General features: G+C 35.2%; 1 protein-coding gene across 2 annotated transcripts in view; it reads right to left on the bottom strand.

Moving 5' to 3' along the window:
* Nucleotides 1-1777: 1777 nt before the first annotated feature.
* LOC145690088 (sulfhydryl oxidase 2-like) overlaps nucleotides 1778-20674 on the bottom strand; it is a 38312-nt gene continuing 19415 nt past the window's right edge. For both annotated transcript variants that reach the window (XM_081764630.1, XM_081764631.1), the window contains exon 3: nucleotides 1778-5476. In XM_081764630.1, the coding sequence (XP_081620756.1) occupies nucleotides 4015-5476 (1462 nt within the window). In that variant the 3' untranslated portion in view covers nucleotides 1778-4014. The remainder of the gene's footprint in view (nucleotides 5477-20674) is intronic.

Here is a 20674-nt window from a genome sequence, read left to right as displayed (position 1 = left end):
CACTGGAGACTTCCTCAACTAAAGAAAGGAAATACAGATTATAGAAATGACCCCTGGGGAACAGAATTTTTGAAAACATTGAAACACACATTCTCTTATATCTAATTAAGAATCTATATAGCGAATTTCACACCTTCAACTTAAACGAGTCTTCACATCCATTTCAATTGTTAATTTAGGATAGCTCAATTGTTGCGCCTGTCAAGACCAAAAGGGTGCTTAAAAGTTGTTTCACAACCAGCATTAGCATAAAAATAGATCTTTTGCATCTAACAAGCCAAAGTTAGAAATAAAACCTTATGTGCAGGCCTCGAAAGATGGCAATCACTCCTCTCCCCAGCCAAATCCAACTTTGCAATAACTTCTCAGTTGATGAATGTAGTTTGGCTGGAAAGAGGAATCATATTGCAGAACCATATGAGAAATCGGTATTATTTAAATTCATCGAAACCAAACGATTCGATCCGCAGGAAGAATCGAATCCTTGTGTAGAGGGGACGAAATTCATTGTAGCTAACAAGCCCATTATGCAAGGTAAGGCCATTGGTACAGACATAAATTTGAGGAAAAATACGACTCCACAGTTGCTTTCAAATGTTCGTAGCTCATGTTCTAACTGGCCTAGACACATAAGAACTAGGATAATCGGATTCAAAAAAGCATTTGTTCAGATTCAGCAAATCGTCGCCTGTTGGGAGGAAAATGCGCTAACTATGGTTCTTATTTTGTACTGACCCACTGTGTTATAAAATGACAATTGCTGTCCTAGATAGTAAAGAAAAAAGTAAATGTAGAAAGCAACCAGGAATGTATGAAACAATAATAACTTTCCTTTGTATAAATTGGTAGGTTATGTAATAATTCGAAGCAGGAAATAATTTGAAAACCGTTAGCTATGCAACCAATTCATGCAGAAAATAAAGTATATTTACAGTGAAACGTACCTGATTTGGCCACTACTAATTTAAAATAAAATATCAAAATTAGAATAACAGAAGCAGCAGCATATTCGTGTGTGGCAAATTTAACAGATTTTACAGAACCTCACATTTATTTTCGAGCAGTTCTTATATTAGTATCGACGGGCAGTTACAAGGAAGCAACGAGGAAAATAAGCATTTGAAAAGTTCAACTTTGAACTTTATAAGTGGTCTGAGGCTTTAATACAATATTGAATACAACAATACCATAAATACAAAAGGATCACAGAATTTTAACAAAATAAAACATATATGCAGGGTGGCGCATGGAATACCATAGGCAATTATATTTCAATTATATCATGGTAATATCAATGTTCGATCCGGGAGATCGACTGAAATTTGGCATAGTTGCAATTACGCAAGTTATTCAAATGGCAGTTGATTGGGAGCGAAAAGTAGGATTTTGCGGGAACAGAGACAGACAAGTTTCCGCTCATTTCGGTATAAAGTTGCTTTCACATAGGTAAGTAATTTAGTTACGTAGTAGTTCGAAATTAATGTTGAAAATAAAAGCAACAGAGCCTTGTAATTTAGAATTCATACACTTTTAAACATCAATCAATGCAGTGTACAGGCTTTGACTCGAAATATGAGCAAACAGATAAGATAAGCTTTTGTCTAATTGAGAATCTCTTGACGTTCACTATAAAGTCTAATCAAATCATCTGTTTCCTAAGACGTCAAAAACTGTGACGAATACGAGGGTTCGTTTGTAAGAAGGCATTCCGCTAATGTTACTTGTAAAAGAAACGGTATGACATTTCATGCACTATCCTGCATAATTTTATAATGGATTATGAGTAGAACCAAACTTTAATTAGTATGTTGCAACAGTTTCCGAGAAATACAATTTTCAGCAGAGCAGATACAAGGATGTGTAGATTTAGCGAAATCTCTTTGATCCAAATAAACCTTGGTATAAGATGTTAGGCTAGACAAGAGTTTAATTACCCAGCTTACCGTGTGTACGGTGAACTTAATATGTGAAAGAATACTTAGAGGTATAAGTCCATAAAATGAAAACGAGATCACGGGCAAAAGGGAAATAGTGATCGCAATAACGATAAGATTAATATAAAATAGAATCAAATTAGTACAATGCAGTATTGGCTTTATTTTTTAGAATTGGGAGATGAAACAGAGCAACATAAATATAGTATAATTACCCAAACACATCACTAACACAGTTAATAACGCTCCAGAACATATACACCACACATGAAATGAAGAAAAAAAAAAGGACGATAATTACAGATAAATCACACAGCTAAAGCGCAAGACCATTCACTACAGGTACCATATTTGTAGCAATAAATAATAACTGTAATTAAAAAAAATCCCAACTTACTAAGAAAGAAAAAAAAACAAATAATATTCGTGCAATTAGTACATTTTGGAAGACAGACACATTAAAATAGTATAATACAATACATTTACAAACACTTTTTTGTATATATGTATATATATATATATATATATGTACACGACAATCCAGTCTTCTATTGGGAATATTATATTGATTTTGGTCCACGGAAGAAAAAAAATGCGGCCTTGGAATAGCCCATTACTTCCTGCAATCCCAGCAATCTCTAATATTTCATTCAAAACACTTCTATTTGTAAGTTGTTTTTCTTCTAATACCTACTGACCACTAAAAATTTAAAAATAATAATAATTAAAAATAACGAGTTCGTGATACTATTCGAAGGAACTTCTTTAAACATTCATCTGTAACAAAACAACAAAAAATACCTTGATTCATCAATTCACGTATATATACACACCCACACACACACACAACCTCATAGTATTTATAATTCATTAAATACGTAAAATATGTTCTTTTTATATACTTCGATCTAAACAATAAATACTGATCTGCCGCTTATGCTTTTAAAAGTAGTACATTATAACAAATTCCTAGTACAAAAAGGTACCTAATTTCACATCGGTGACAATAATTTGAAATATATAAAAAAAAATCCCTCAAAAGAACAAATTTGGCAGAAGAAAAGTTCAAAATCTATACACCATACAGACGTCCGACTAGTCTTAAAATCAAAATTAAAAAAAAAAATCATAAAACATAATAATAAGTATATCGAGACAGTAATGCCTACCGTAACGGACCTGTCAACTGTAAATTGTGCGTGAGCATTGATTTCTTGTCTATACCATTTTAATGCGCTGCACTGAACCTAAGATTTGATCTTAGTCTTTAAAATGAGATCTGAAATACGTACTACATTCGATTAATTTTGATCTAGGATGTTGGTAAGTACAATCTTTTCCCTTCAAATCACTTGTTTCCTCGAGCAATGTGATAAAATATATACATGTAGTCTAGTTTGTGAACTTGAAGTGTAACTTTCAAATTAATAAGAGATGGTATACTTCTGCAAATATTCAAAGAAATAGTAAAACAAAATTTATAAAAATCTTTGGTATACCCTACGTTGCCTATAAAAATGAATATAACCTTCAACACATTCAATTTTAAAACAAGCCTCCATCTTATCCTTTCGTGTGAAACTTCACAGTTGAAGTAGTTCTTAAAATACGCATTTGACATCTAGCTCCCACTCAGATATGTTAAAACCACACAAGAGCGTGCAATGTCGTGATAATTACTTTGAGACCTGTAATTGACGGTTGATATTTGATCGTGGCTATTAGGTGTGATCGTTGTAGCTATATACGGAAAACGTTCCCAATTTGTACGTAAAAGCTTGCTGATGGCTTTGATAGAACACCGATTAAATACATATATTTTAAATTATGTATGGTATCATTTGTTCACCGGGTACTTATATAAATAAACTGCAAATCATGTAAAGCGTTGATATAAACAGTCACAATAATTAGTGTAAAGTTTTACGAAAAGAAATCATTAGGAATTGTGATGGAATTCTCATTTTGGATTGTGGTGTCTGGAAAGACCACATATGGTAGATATGCAGAAACTAATTATCTCGATGTACATAATGATATGTGCAATACCATTATGAATGCACCATTAGAAAGACTTATTTCATACTTTACCCAATAAGTCATATAGATACAACTTCTTCTTGTACTTTTTCTTCATTATAAATTTAATATAAACTAAAATAAGAATAGCAGCAGAACAAACATAGAGAATGACACATAAACTGATGTCAGTTAAACTGAAATCCCATCCAGATTTCCTTTTCACATCTACATCACTACCGACATCTTGAGATGGAATGTAGTTTCTGATGTGCTCGTACTTCGGTTCCTCTAACCCACCACTAGGAAGGGAGAGTTTCACGTACGCTTGACTCTCGGAAGATTTGTCCCACGTCCTTTTCCGCCTACCCATCACTTTTAAACCTTCGTTACTCACATTATTTTTATTATATATTTGCTTCAGATATCGCAGAACTTCGTTCACATCCCAAGATCCATCTCTGTTCCTACAAAAGGGACAGTTTGTCTCTGATGGAAACTGAATCTTTGGGTGCTCGGGATCCTCAGTTGCATCACCCTTCAGTCTTTGATTTACTTTATTGTGTGATCGCCACAGCCATAGCACTCCGTCATAATCCGCCTTCACCTCCGACTGCATTGATTCTGCTGCCATCTGTTGGAAGTGATTTGAGCAATCAGCACAACCGAAAAAATGTTTCACATACCCTAACATCGCACTCAACACTTCTAGTGGATTATAAACAGGCATTTCATCTTTCCTAAGAGCATGATTAACAGTCAGTGTATGAAACATGGTCCACAGTCCACACGGGTAGCCTCGATAACGTGGCTGACTCCCTTTGCATCCAATCCATTCCTGGGCCACTCCTGTATCGGATCTTGTTTCTTCCTCCAACTTCTTCACATATTGCAGAAATGCTTCTCCCTTGATAGCGTCGTCATTGTCAACGACCCACTTCCGGAGTTTCTCCAGAAAGACGGCTCCATGGGACTGTGTGGGTAAATATTTTGCTAAAACAGTCACGTAATTTTCAAGAGCACCAAGGGCATCTCCCGTTATAACATTATGTAACGGTATCTCATGTTTCAAAGAATACGTCAAAGCATTCACCAAATCAGCTTGGTACACAACATCTTTCTGTGATACAATTACATTAATTACGTCCTTCTCCGAAATTTCGTCTTCTAATTGAGCTTCAACTTCTCCATCCCCCGCCCCCACATCACCTGGACCTGTTTTATCCTGATTCATATACTCCAAAATTGCCTTACGGTATGCTTCTCTTGTACTTTCTTTTGGTTTCAGATGCACTATCGTTTGATCTTTCGTCATTGCTATTAGAGCTGGCAGTTTATTCACTTGTAGCAGTTTAAATAAAGCTTCGTTACTTGAAGTCACACGTCTTATCTGTAAATCTGAAGCATTACTGAAATCCAATATCACTTCTCTACCCAAGTACGATTCTCCTAACTCACAGATTAAGAAAGAAACTTTCACCGAGGACGGTACGTCTTTCCATAGGTTGTGGTAATCACTGCTCCTAAAAGAAGAAAAGAAAGTAAGTCATGGAAACAATGCACAAATGGAAGACTTGAAATATATACTAAAACTACTAAGTATATCATCAGCGATGTTACAGATCAGGAAAAATATATCGATTATAAAGATAAAATTAAGGTTAGTTTCACATTGTATCTACCAACTTCTGATACCTGAAACACTCCAAAAGTAAATACGATATTTATAAAAATCGGCGATCGGGTTCACCAAGTGCGTCACGTCTGGATGCGGATTACAACTAGCAGCGTGTCTGAATATTGTTTTCGAGTCCTTGATATCCATTGCAGTATGCAATGACACATAGATACTAATTAATTTAATGGAAGCGTCAGATGTCTAAGGTGGTCTTCGATCAAAGCGCCGGGATGGTGGTGGTGGTGCGTTAGAGAAATTTCATACTGGGAAGCAGTAGACAGTGACAGTGCAGTAAACTGAGCAGACGGTAATATTTTAAAATGGGCAGGGTTGGGTATCGTAAGGAACAGTGTCCAAGGTGACAAGCTACAAAAGTTAGGGCAAAACCACATCGGCCAAGAGTAAACCCTCAGAGATGCCAAGTGACTGAGGAGTAAATGTCTGAAGAACTCAAACAGCAATCCCCACAGCTTGTGTTGATAATCACAGTTACATGACATGAACATACGAGGTCCTGTTGCACAGGCGAAACCGCTGATAAGGGACCGTAACGCTTGACTACGATGCCAATGGTGCCGTGAACATGCAGCATGGATTTCTGATGACTGAAAACGTTGTGTTATGGTCCGATAAGCCATTGTTCACCTTATTTTAAACCACATGCCGTGTTTATATGTGGCGAACGCCCAGAAAAGTGTATGATTCGCAGCGTCTCCACCCAACTGCGAAACATGATGGCGTCTCTGTGATGGGCGGCCTTATGCCGATTGGACCGATTGCTCCCAATCGGGCCCCGCGCTAATGCCATCTACTCTACTCTTCAGTCCAATCTACTCTCCAGTGGCGTTTTAACAGCATATTAGACCGTAGAGCAAACAAGTGTGTTGTGGTCCCTATGACGAAATTTTGTTCCTAATACGTGTAATTAATACAAGCTATTCACAGCTCGCGGGGCCCCTGGCCAAGTGGCTATGGTACTGTTAACATGGCTCTGCTACTCTCGGTTTTGTCAAGTACGCACAACAACATACTGCAATACGGGTATATTCATGGACTCCACAAGGGAGGGTATGGCCTATCCCTAATCAGTAAATGAAGAGTTTGTATTAAGTTTCCGGGCATAAGCAAATATTTTCTGAATTTAATGCTGCAGTAGTTTATTATTATTTCAACAAAAGAGACACTGACCAAAGCTTAAAACTTGTTATTTATTATTATTATTATTATTATTATTATTATTATTATTATTATTTTACATTCACAACTTCTGTTGTAAAAATAGATATGTCCAGGGGGTAGATATTCTGCACACCCCTAACACTCTCCTAAGATGAATTAATTTTCACATTTATTCATTCATTTACAAATATGCCTTTAGTAACAGGCGACTTTTTATAAGAAATTATACTCAGGTATTATGTTTTATTCAGTCGTATCAATACACAGTGCAAGTAGGGCCTATTATTTTAACTTTAAATTGCAAAATAACTTTCGAAAGTCAATTCGTGTAAGGCCAAATTGACAAAGAAGCTATGGTATTTATAGTTATTATGACGCATTTAACACGTCATTCTCTTGTATTTTCCACAATATAAGGATTGTTGGTAGCTTTGCTAAATTTCTAAACCACGTCATCAAGTATAATTATTTGTTGTATGCATGGCTGCCCGTACGGTGGGACAAGAGAGTCCGTTACATCACCTGCAGTGTTCGTAGTTTCAGGGAAATTTCCCTAATATAGGGAAATTTCATAGGTAAATTTGAAAAAAAAAAGGGAATTTTTCGATAAAACATGAAAAATCCAGGGAAATTCTCTGGCTGACTGATTGACCAATAGCAATATTTATATCATTTTTTTTTCTTCAGAAATAAATTAATACAATAGCAGTAGTTTGTGTGTGCTGAAGCAGCATACTTTGCACACATTGTTGGTTGGATGAGGTGAAAGATGGCTCAGTGGTAGAGCGCTTACCTCTGGTGCGTGGGGTCCCGAGTTCAATCCCCAGCCAAGTGAGGTTGTGGTAAACAACATCGTGTCCGTAGATTTTCTCGGGGTACTCCCACTTTCTTATTCTTTCATCATCAGCATTCACTTGCTATAATTATCATCTCCCTTAGCCGAAAGGTATAATCGTGGGAGGTTAAACTGAAACATTTCATTTTGTTGGCTGGGTGTATTTGTGAGTATGTTTGAAAAAAAAAAAAAATGAATGAAAAGCTAACGAAAAAATACAAGCAAAATACAAATGAACAAAACAAAGTGGTTGGGACTTCCTTTAATATAGCTACATTAATTGTATCACATAACTCCTGTCATAGGAATTAGACATTCAACAAACAAGGGAAATTTTTCTGTCAATCGAGAGAAATTTTCTTAAACAAACCTACGAACACTGATCACCTGTATTTACGGAAAGTGTTCAATTCTTTGAAATACATGTCAAAACCTGTTAAGATTCGCTTGCTGATTCACTGTTGTACTTAATAGATTAGTATGAAATTCTATAGTACTATAGATATTTACTATATTTAACGGTGTAGCCAAGATTTCATTTCGGGGTGGGTCTGGAGGTTTTCCCCCGGAAAGTTTTTGGCAATGGGGAAACTAAAACGCAATTTTAGGGTTTCTTTTAATAATTTTAAAATTTTCGGGGAGTCCCGGAGCTCTCAGTTTTTGATAATGTTGGGACTGAAAACGTAATTTTAGATTTTTTAACAACTTTTAAAAATTTCGGGGGGGTCATTAAAACAAATAGTATTATAACTATGTTATTTTCAGATATGATATATCAATATTGCTAGTTGCAGATTTATATACATAGAATCAGCAAACTTAAAAAGTTCGTTGCTAAATTCTTTGTCTCCGTGTGTGTATCTGTCTGTTACTTGCTACTTTTATTTATTTATTTTTCAATTTTGAACCCTCCATTTGATAGAGCATCAAAAACTATCTGAGAAAGTGATGGGATTTTTCGCGTCACTCTTACTGTTCTCGAGGTATTGGCCAAGAAAGTTCGAATTTCTGGAGATTTAAGGAGCCATATCTCGGGAACTGTAAGTCATACAGAGATGATATATTGCGAATTTTTCAATTTTGAGCCCTCCATTTTGAGCATGTGTCTTTGTAAAACAACATATCGTAGAACGTTTTAACAGGTTTCCTCCTCCTACGTATAAACTAAACACTTTCTCATCACTCCAGATTACACGGTTTCAGAAGTCTTGTGATTTGTTGATGTGTGTCCTTGTGAACTTTAAGCAAGCATGTGTATGTGCATCTGTTAGTTTGACCTGTAAAGCAGAACAAATAATATAAGTAGTTGCATGTCTCTGCACTATTCAGATTCGCTTTAGTTTGTAATCTCTGCTCCCCTTCTGCTTCGAATCGTTCAATTCAATATCTTACTGTTTTAATATCCAGGCTATGGCTCGAGCAATTTACTTTTTATGCATTCCAGTTTCCCACATGCCAATTATTCTTCCTCTAGTTATAACACGAATAGCTTTCAATCTTCGCTTTTCTTATTAAATCAATTTGCTGTGTACGTTCTGGCAATACTCTTGGAGCATTCTCAACTGGTTTTATATTGAAATATACCGTAAGACGGGGTAACTTTGAACCAGATGTAAAGGATTTTAAAGAAAATCGCATGTAAATTAAAAACGTAATGATTTAGAACACTGTATGTTAAACATATAATAGCTAGATATATAAGGAAAACATTCGTGCATTTCATTAGTAAACATTCAGTAGGACCATAGTTATTGAAATATAAATTTTGGTATAAAATTACCCTCTAGGTGGAGATACTTTGTACAACATACAAAAAAGTGTGTTCCACATACGAACACAATGTTTCTGTGCAATGTTTTCCCTTCAGTATTTACATGTTTCACTCCCTACACAAAATTGTATGCATTCTACAAATATTGATATTAGAATGATGGTATACCGGTATCAGTATTTAGTATGAATTATCAATATTTCTAAAGAAAGTTATGTATTTTCTTTTACCGGTACAGGAACCACATTCTGATAGTTTAGCATATGTCCCACAAAAATGCTAACTTAGGAATAGAAAAAAAAAATCCCCGTGAACGGATTTGTTTTGCTTGCTCTTTATGTCCAAGAATATCATCCCAAACGTAATCAGTGGAATATTTACGGGGTTTGGGGCTTTCAGGCTGAAGCCCACCCGAATTGCATCATTTCTTTTCTTTTCTTTCTTTTTTTCTTTTTTTTTTTCTTTTTAAATCTAATGTTAGTCATTCCTATGCGTTTAAACTTCAAGCTTCCAGAAAGTTGAGTGATTTCTAAAAGCTTTTCTGAGTGAAGCCTCTCTCAAATTATTTTTCTGGATCTGCCACTTTTCGTAATTTATTTTCCAACAAAAAATTCATTTCGTCATCTACCTAAATAGAAAATTTACCAAAATTAGAAGCCAGGAGGTACTAGCACTAATAATTTCCAATCTAAGGGGTTACTTCGGGCCGGTGCAAAGTATCCCAGATTAGAGGCTAAAACCACCTTCTCCCAGTTTTATTTTTTATGGCTTTAAAACGTGATCAACTATTGCTTCAAAGTCCCATTATACACATAGTATTCTACGAAATTGAGTTACTTTTGGCGGAAATTCTTGTAGGTGATATCTTTCAAATTTTGTCGGGCTTTACAATGACTGCTTTCCATACCTCTACAACAACAAATCTTCCGCGTAATTAGAATTGATGTTAATCGCCAACATTATAGCCAAAACACAGTTAGATGTTCTATCTTACGGAGGCAGTTGAAACTTTCTTTTTACAGTTCATGGTTTTACCGACAGAGGACTGAGCAACTTTTTTTATTTTATGAAAAGTTACCCCTGAAGTGCAATATAACCCCGTCTTACAGTATCTTATATGTTTAGTCTATTAACTTTCACGCACTATTTAAGCGTATATTTTGATTGCCACCCATTCTGACTGCAATATCTCTATTAAACTTTAGAAATGAAATTAATATTATGTATATATATATATATATATATATATATATATATATATACATATATATATATATATATTTTTTTTTTGACGTCCCAAGATTTCTTAGGAGATGTTTGTGTGTTCTCCCATCAGGAATCGGGCTGGAGACTATGTACACCACAGGAACACGCGCTAACTACTAGACCAGCAGGGAGAGCGCAATATTTCATATATATATATACAAGATGTTTGAAAAAGAACTCCCTAGTTTTAAGTATAAATTTAATTCGGAAATGAATGAAAACACATCAATGAGTACATATCATGAAAGAGAATTCCTTCAAGTTTTGTTTAATGTTGGTAGACTTCAACGTGGGATCCATTTGTGTCCCCTGTACACGTAGAGACGATATTCCACTTCTCGCCACGTATTCACCAACATTTCAGGTGTAACTGTCCCAACCGCCGCGACGATTCTTTCCCGTAAATGATTGATGTCTCTGATCTTTTCACTGTACACAACATTTTTTATGTGGCCCCAAAAGAAAAAGTCCAGTGGGATTAAGTCTGGGCTTCGTGGTGGCCAAGGTATTGGACCAGCCCTGCCTATCCACATTCCTGGAAAAAGCTAGTGTCAAGAGCCGCACGCACATGGTTACTGTAATGAGGTGGGGCGCCATCTTGTTGGAAAAACACAAGCCCCTTTTCCGCCTTAATATCGTGTATTTGGGGAAAGACGTACTCTGTTGGTATGTCATAGTAAACGTCCCCGTTCATTGTTTTTTCTACAAAAATGAAAGGACCAATCACACGATCTTCCATCGAACCGCACCAGACATTAAGTTTGAGAGAGTCACGTTGATGCTGAATAACTTCATGTGGAAGCTCTGCCCCCCAAATTCTGTAGTTATGACGATTAACTGTTCCACTGACATTAAATGTAGCCTCATCAGAAAAGTTTTTTAATTGACATAATCATCAATTCTGTGTAGAAAGTCTGCAGCAAACTCATACCTTTCGATTTTATCAGTAGGTTTAATTTCATGTAACAGTTGCAATTTGTAGGTGCGCTACTTAAATCTTTTACGAACATCATACAAAGTACCTTTAGGCGCTCCTAATTGTAGACGACGTCTGGCCAATGACTTCTTCGGGCTCCGAACACAAGAAACACGGATCTGTTCAACAACATCTTCAGAAGTACTCGGTCTACCTGGTAATTTTGCTTTTAAAACACCACCGGTTTCCTTGAAACACTTCAGCCAATGACGGATAGTTTTTGCTGTAGGTAGTTCACCACCATACTGACGTCTAAAATTACGTTGCACTGTTATAACTGACTCAGTTTTCACAAGCCAAATAACACACTGCGCTTTTTGTTGCAGAGTACACATTGTTGCTGAGTTGCTCTGCACTGCACGCCTGCCTGGACAAAACTGAGGAAACAGAGGGAAAAAAAAAGGTCAAGCAGACCTGCCAACTGCAGGGGGAGCCAAACTTGGAGAGTTGATGAATCAAACACCACAAACTAGAATAGTGTATGTCACTTTGTACAGATTCTAGGACACATTAAAACTAGGGAGTCCTTTTTCAAACACACTGTATAAATATATATAGGCTATATTGGTTCTATAGACCTTGGTGCAAGTCAGTCGTAAGACGGGCCCCGCAAAATGTTTTTAATCGGGCCCCGCATCACCTAAGGCCGACCCTGGCTATGGGTGATTATGGCGCCATTTTAGGGAACTATGTGCATCCTATAGTCCAGATGTTATTTCTGGGCAATGAAGTCATACCCGTATAACACTGCGCTCATTCATACAGCTGGAGTTGTTGCGGTGTGGTTTGAGGAACATCGAAGTTGAATACTTTTCCTGCCTCACTCAATCCCCAGATCTGAACATAACTGAGTATCTGTAACCCACTTTGAAAACACGAATCCAGCACAGATTTTCGCCTCCATGCTCTCTCACAGAGCTGAGTAATGCACTGCACGCGGAATGGTGTAATATTCCACTTGCTTACGCTGCCGACATCTATGCCTCTATTCCATGTTGCAACAGAGCTGTTATGATGGCAAAAGTTGGACCAACATCATATTAATATGGTAAATTGAACTTTTATAAAAGGTGTTTCCATTAAACTGATCTATGTACACCATGTTGCCATTCTGCGATAACTAACCGAACTTCTCGACTGTAACAATATTTACAGAAAAACGAATTTGGATATGCGCAACTTTTGGATCGCACGACTGAATTGGACTCGGTACATAGTCTTTAACGCATCCGCACAGTTAGTCGGAGATCTGGGTTTGAATCTCGGTTCAGTCGTACAATTTCTCCACTCTTTACATATCAATGAATCGGCACCTATAGAAAAATTACTTACTTTTTCGGACATTCCATGTCAAATCAACAAGTCATCAGACTTGACCATCTCAGATTTTTGTTAAAATTGGTGCTTTATTATAGTGGGAGATAAAAAAATCCCAAATATTAACCCCTCACCTTCTGAAAGTGTCCCCATACTGAGTGTTCAAAAATTTCAAAAAAGGGCATTTTTTCCGTTACAGTAATTATCAAAAATTGTCATAAAATGGTTAATATGTGCACTAGAGATATGGAACAAACACCACTGAAAAGCTTAAGATTGTTCTACAAGTTGTACTATATTGAAAAATCCTGTTCAATAAAAAATAATACTTCAAAAATTCAAAGTAAAATTTGAATTTTGAATTTCGCACCGTAATGTCCCTGTGTATTTGTTCAAAATTGTCCAGTGTAGTCTCATATGTGTACTAAAACGCCACAAAGTTACATTTTGGGCACTCAATGCGATCCGATTCAAAATTCAACATAAACCTAACATTGCAAGATACTGACCATGTGAATATCTGGGTTCAGATCAATAACCATTTGTCTGTAGCTATTTATCCGCGGCATCAAAGGAATTTATACTCAACTTTATTTGTTTCTTGGTGTATTCATTTGAATTTACACAACTATCCACCTTTCGAGTGATTTAGACAGGTATTACATTTCCAAACAGTACTCAATAGAGGTCATTATTCTTGTTAGTCAGTATCGATGTTTCTAAATTTATATTGGCAACATTGATACATGTTATTTTCATTTCTTTGTTTCAGGATTTCTGTTACAAACATGTGGAAGTGCACAATTAAAACAGGAAAAAGAACTTATTATGAAAGGCAAGAACATGTTTCCCTCCCTTTCACAATATTTGTTATCAAATGTGTTATGAAACAATGTGGCACTGTTCACAGTCACTTCACACACTTTCAGCACAAACAATTAATCAATAAATTCTTTTTTCTATTTCAGTGATGCACTTCCACATGTCTGGAAGCAATCCTGAAACAAAGGAATAAAAATAACATGGATCAATGTTGCCAATATAAATTTAGAAACATCCATACTGACTAACAAGAAAAATGACCTCTATTGAGTACTGTTTGGAAATGTAATATCTGTCTAAATCACTCGAAAGGTGGATAGTTGTGTAAATTCATATGAATACATCAAGAAACAAATAAAGTTGAATATAAATTCCTTTGATGCTGCAGATAAATAGCTACAGACAAATGATTATCGATTTGAACCCAGATATTAATATGTTCAATATCTTGCAATATTAGGTTTATGTTGAATTTTGAATCGGATAGCATTGAGTGTCCAAAATGTAACTTTGTGGTGTTTTGGTACACATATGAGACTACAATCTGAACATTTTTGAACAAATTCACAGGGACATTCCTGTGCGAAATTCAAAATCCAAATTTTACTTCGAATTTTTGAAGTATTATTTTTTATTGTACAGGTTTTTTCAATATAGTACAACTTGTAGAACAATATTTAAGCTTTTCAATGGTGTTTGTTCCATGTCTCTAGTGCACATATTAACCATTTTATGACAATTTTTGATAATCACTGTTATGGAAAAATGCACTTTTATGAAATTTTTGAACACCCTGTACGGGGACACTTTCAGGAGTAGAAGAGTAATATTTGGGATTTTTCATTTCTCATTATAATAAAGCTGTGCACCAATTTTTACGAAAATCTAAGATGATCAACTCAGATTTTGCCATTTCATTGGTTGATTTTACATGGAATGTCCCTTTTCCATTTACTACCCTTAACATAGTTACGGACTCAAAACTAAACAAGAAAGATGTAATATATAAATCTAGATTGCGCTATTGTGTTTATAAGTCTCTATAATGTTCGAAGGAACGATGTAAATAAAATAAATGGAAGCACCAGTACTGTTTGAGGATGGGGACAAGCTTCTAATCCGAAATATCACAGACTTCTCACAATAACGGAACAAGTTAAGTTTAAAACTGGTGCTAAGCAAAGTATTCGTTCTACATATTTGAAAGATGTCCAGGAACAAGAATTCTTACCCCAACAAAATGAAGCACTATCCTGTTACTAGCGTGACGTGATGTTTTTTGTTGGAAATTCGGTAAATTAAATGAAATGATTTTCTTTTCTTAAAGTATAACGTCCCACGCTTACGTCCTTTGTAGCAGAGGACATATATGATTACTGAAAGTGAAAGATGATAAAATTAAATTTTTGTGCCCTCCCACCGGAAATCGAACATGGGATCACCTGCTCCAAATACACACGCGCTAGTCAACTCGGCATTATAAATAACGAATACACATAGATACAGCCCATATTATTCTTTTTTACTTTTTATGGCCTAATATCAAAGATAATGCTCATAGCATAAAACTGACTACAATCAAGAATTAAAGCTAGAATCAAGGAATTACTGGGAAGTACATCGAAGAGAACAGAACGGAATATAAATTCATCTGTCATTTAACATACTTGCAGATACATATTTCAGGAAGTGGCTATATTCCACGTGGTCCCTTCTCTCCTTTTCGGAGCAGGACGTGCGCCCTCATTTCAAAAGCTGGTGCATGATTTCTTTATACGGACCTAGGTTTCAACAATCTTGCGATATTCGCTCAATTGAGAGCGTAGGGGTCCGCACAGCAACACACAAATCCCTTGTAGGGTAATGGGATACGCCCATATCAAGAACAAACCGAAATCCTGAGTGTTTCCCAGTTATGTCTACCGGTGGTGACAATTTCCCTAGCGAGAAAGCGTCTAGCAGCATCTGCAGTCAGGGTGTATTGATTTAAATCAGTCTGATTTAAATCGAGATTTAAATCACTTGATTTTTAAAATAAAAATCGTTGATTTAAATCAAATTCCGATAAAGTGAAAATAAGTCAAATCCAGTCCAGTTGTGTTATTTCAATTATGGAAGATAATCATAATGCAATAAGATGCAAATGTATGTACAGCACAGTATGGAAACGAGTGTTTCACGCAGAGGATGATTAGGGAAAATCCCGTTTTGAACGGGTAACGGAGGAATTCTGCTTTCTTATCTTCGTAACATAAGGTTTTTAAATCGTTAACTATTCCAACGAGAAAATCACCATGGACATTTAAGACGAAAATTCCTTTGTGTGCGCGTCTGTTTGTTTGTTCCCAGATAATAGGGGCGTATTTATAAAGGGGTCCGATTCCCTCTCCGAAACTTAAATCTATTTTAGATTTTATAACTTTAGGCGAAATTTGCGTATTTTATATATATTTCGTGCCGCAAGCTAGTTCCATTTTTTTTTAAGGTATGCCTCTGCCAAATATAAGTAACTTTTGTGAAAAAAAGTTATCATGTTGATAAACGTCGCCGTACTTTTTTTCTTAGTGCTTAGGAAACATTGTTTGGGATTAGAGATGCAAAATAGCCGGCTTTTTTGAATTGCTTTTTTTTTTTTTAAAAAAAAAAGCCGGTTTTTTAGGGAAAAAACGGAAATTGTCTTTTTTTCATTTTCATGATTTTTCTGTCTAAATAGCTTTATTATAGTATACTCTATAGTTAAACAAGATTTCATGACCTAAATGACATATTTCCCTCTAGAATTCATCATCATGATGGATGGAGCACATGTTTTATGAATTAAACATTAAAATGTAGTATTTGAGAGCAATTTTTAGAGGCTATATAACTTTATTTTAACTTCTGAGTTGACATTTTTTTCTTCTTTAGATCATTTCGTTTTTAGTTATTCGTGTTTCATTTCTTAGAGCTTAGTACTCTAGTTTCTAGCACATAGTTAAACTTATGTTTTTCAATATATCCGTCAGAGCATACTTTCACATTTCTGTTATGCTGTAGCTGTGTTATGATTAGACTTCGGATTTTTGCATATTTTTTTCCTGATGTAATATTCATATGCTCTTTAAACAGAAATTCGTTTCAGGTATTTTGGGGTAAAATAGTAGAGTTTTATAGTGCATATATTTGCATATTTCGGAGGTTAGTGCATGTTTATGTCGTTATTGCATATAAATGCATATTTAAAGGAACGACCAAATTGATAAATTTTAATGTTCAATAACTTTTGTCACAAATGGAATTCCAAGTTTCTAATGTAAATAGCCTCAAGACCTTGAAATGGTTCATTGTTGGTTTGGAATATCTTCCAAGGTCATGTAAAAGGAGAATAAGAAAGGGGTGAGTGATTCATCATCCCGGCAATAATGCATGATTGGCACCTTTTTTTTATAGAAGCTCTAAATAACGGTGTCAAATCACCTACAACAAAATTTCCACGTCACCCATCTCGGAAGTTAAAGTTGGTACCGTTGTGTGTGTGTGTGGATTTGAAATTGTGTGGTCCTGTGACAGGACAAACATACCGAAAGAAAAATCTTCTAAAAGTTATCTCCTGACAGGGTCCATTTAGTTGTAGTGCGACATCTTCAAATTGAATTTTAACTAGCTCAGAATTTTGTCCAATTTTTGTCCAACCTAGAAAAAATTTTGTACGATTCAAATTAACAAAGGGAGAACATTTCAAAATTTGGGCCACTTTGATCACCTGTAGTGCGACATATTCAAATCTGAAATTTAATTACCTCAGAATTTTGTTCATTTTTGTCCAGGCAAGAACCTTTTTGAAGAATTCAAGTAAACGAGGGAGGGCAATTTAAAAATTTGGCCACTTTGATGACCTGTAGTGCGACATCTTCAAATTCGAAATTTAGCTTGCTCACAAAAATGGACAAAATTCTGAGCTAGTTAAAATTGAAATTTGAATGTGTAACACAACAATTAATGAACCCTCTGAAACAATGGATTGAGGTCGAGAGACGTTAACAATTCAAGGAGAAAATATATTTTGCAAGGACATTTTCATTTTGTTCGACAGCAAAAGCTTACACTTCAGCAGCGCCCTATTTTTTGGCCTTCTTATATAGCAGTTTCAAGTCTGGTTAGGAGTTCTAAAAGTATGAAACAACTTCTTTTTTTTTTTTTTTTTTTTTCAATACTCGACAGAGATCATTCCAAAGAAATCCTTTAAAAATGTATTTCGGTAAAAAATGAACAACCGTTTTGAAAATATGCTCTACAATTAATTAAAATATTTGCTTTACAAAATCTAAAACTTGTCGCAGCAGTTACTTTTTGAGATAAGTTTCCGAGTTTTCCTGTAAGGAGTTTGAGATTATTTAAATATAAGCTTGTGTTGCTTTGATATGCACCTCAGTCTCTCGAAACGTAACTTTTCTACTAAGTCTTCTGTTATGTTTTCGATAACTTTTTCTTCTTCCCATTTATGCTCCATGTCTCGCACAAATCAGTTTATTCCATTTAAAGTATCAATATTATACATTGTAAATTCTTACTGTTTTAAAAGGGCAATATTACGCTAGAAGAAAATATTCTAAGATTAACACATAATTGGATACAAAAGTAATTTGAAGTGGATTTATTTTCTTTTAAACAAGAACATAAGGTTTTGAATACAGGCCTTTAATACAGTAAAAAGGCCCCTTACTAAACGGAAATATTTCACGGTCCCATAAATTTAAAGGTAAAAAAAAGTGTTAAATTATCTTGATTAGTCGGAACCTGTTGCGAACAACGGATGTTAAAATATACTTTCTAACGGAAATTTTCAAGTTCCGGAATGCAACGTTTAGAAAACTTTTAGACATTCTGTGAGAGGTTAGGTATATGAACTACGTTGTCTGTAAAGGTCTTCGTTTACTTGTTACCCTACACATTTAACATTTTATCCACCGCCATATAAGGCCCTAGATACCGTGCAACTTTTTGAACGAAGTGCAATTTATATAGTAATTTCCAAACCAATAACTATTTCTCTAATATACACAATAGATCAAAGGGAGCCAAAAGTAGAGGGACGAGCACAGAAAAGGGCATAGCATCTACTTTTTGTCTTGGCCTTGGAAAATGTGTGTAGGCTTTTTTTTTTTTTGTTCACATTAAGTTGTATCTGTATGAATTTGTAGCATAACTAAATACTGTAATTTAATACGATATGTATAACATTTTATTCTATCTCCCTATGTTTTTTTCCTCTGAGTATATTTATTCTTTATTCACAAATACTTGGCACATTACTTTTTCTTTATTTGTAAATATATATATATATATATATATATATATATATGGGGGATAGATGTATTTCAATTAAACATACTGAGCTGTTTGAACCTGAAGAGACCAAATATATTAAAGAAGCTGTGGATACTGAAAACATTAAAAGCGAACTTGCGTTTATCAATACTCATTTCAGTTCAATTTCAAAGATCATAACGAGATGAGAAGACCGATGATTAGGACTTTGTATGCATTTGAGCTGTTTGATTCAATATCGAAACAGGCTCCGCCAAGACCAATCGGACGAACATTTTTTTTTTTCGAAAAGCAGTCAATAGACGCGAAAACACCTGGCACAAAATTCTTGTCTAATGCAAATGAAGTGTTCCTGGGAACAACGACACACGAATTACAGATTTATCGGCAAGTAATATTGCTTCTTTGAAATACTGTTCCTTAACGACCTGTGACACGGAAGGAACATTTTCGATATACACTAATGTTTTGAGTGACAAATGCAGGCTTTTGTCAGAAAATACCGAAAATTACATAGTTGTCTATTGCAGCATGAATGCATCATAGTTGTACACCAAGTAAGTTATATGTAGTTCAAGTAATACAACTTTTTCTCTAAAGATAATAAAATTTCTCGTTTAACTTCAGCTTTTGATTGGTGCATATTTATCCTTTTTAGTGCATATTTGCATATTTTCAGTGCATATTTTCGTGATTTTTAGCGCATATTTGCATGCATATTTTGCCGTTTTTTAGTGCATATCGATCCGAAGTCTAGTAATGATGTAGCAATAATCTTCCGGATGCAACCTTGAATACCATTTAATACAAATAATCAGTACGGATTTAGAAAAGTGTTTTCGGAGGGTCTTTTTCTTATTAATGGTTAGTTTTTTTTTTTTTTTTCTTCTAAAAATGACTGATTTTCATTTGAGGGGAGCTTGAAGTTTATGAGTAAAGACATAACTAAAATTTCGTTTGTTTTAGAAATTCCGTAATTTCGGAGAACAGGCTTCAAACTGAAAGATACCCCCACCCTAACCCCTTTCGCAAATCCGTCATTGCTGGTAATTAGTAATAACAACAATTTAAAACATAAGAAATGAAATCAGCCAGGAGTCACAGTACACGCACTATCTCTACATTCACTGATGGAATTAAGAACTTTTGTCGCAATGATCGAATGCGGGACTGAATCCCGGATTTCCCAATAGAAGCGGAAAATCGAACCACTCACTCATGTTTGTTGTGCTTGATTGCTTGTATTTCGTAGCTTTTCTTTTCTTCTCTTTTCTTTCGTTCTTTTTTTTTTTTTTTTTTATTAAGGGGAAATTCCGTAATGGCATGTTGAATTGTTGAATTCTTGTTAAAAATTCAGAAACCTTCAGGACTGGGTAAACCGTGATGGTGGTTATATATTCCAAAGCCTTATAAACCAAACGCTCAGATGAACAGTATTACGTATATGATTCATGAACAGAAAATTCAGTACTTTCCTGACTCTAAACAAGCTTAAGAGACAGTCAGTGCATTACAGAATTTTGGACTTTACCGATTTTGCAGGTCCGAAGCACCTGATAGGTGGTAACAG

This window comes from Thermobia domestica, chromosome 7, assembly GCF_964235325.1.
Source record: "Thermobia domestica chromosome 7, izTheDome1.hap1.1, whole genome shotgun sequence".
In the NCBI taxonomy this organism is placed as follows: domain Eukaryota; kingdom Metazoa; phylum Arthropoda; class Insecta; order Zygentoma; family Lepismatidae; genus Thermobia; species Thermobia domestica.
This window is presented reverse-complemented; position numbering and strand designations above follow the sequence as displayed.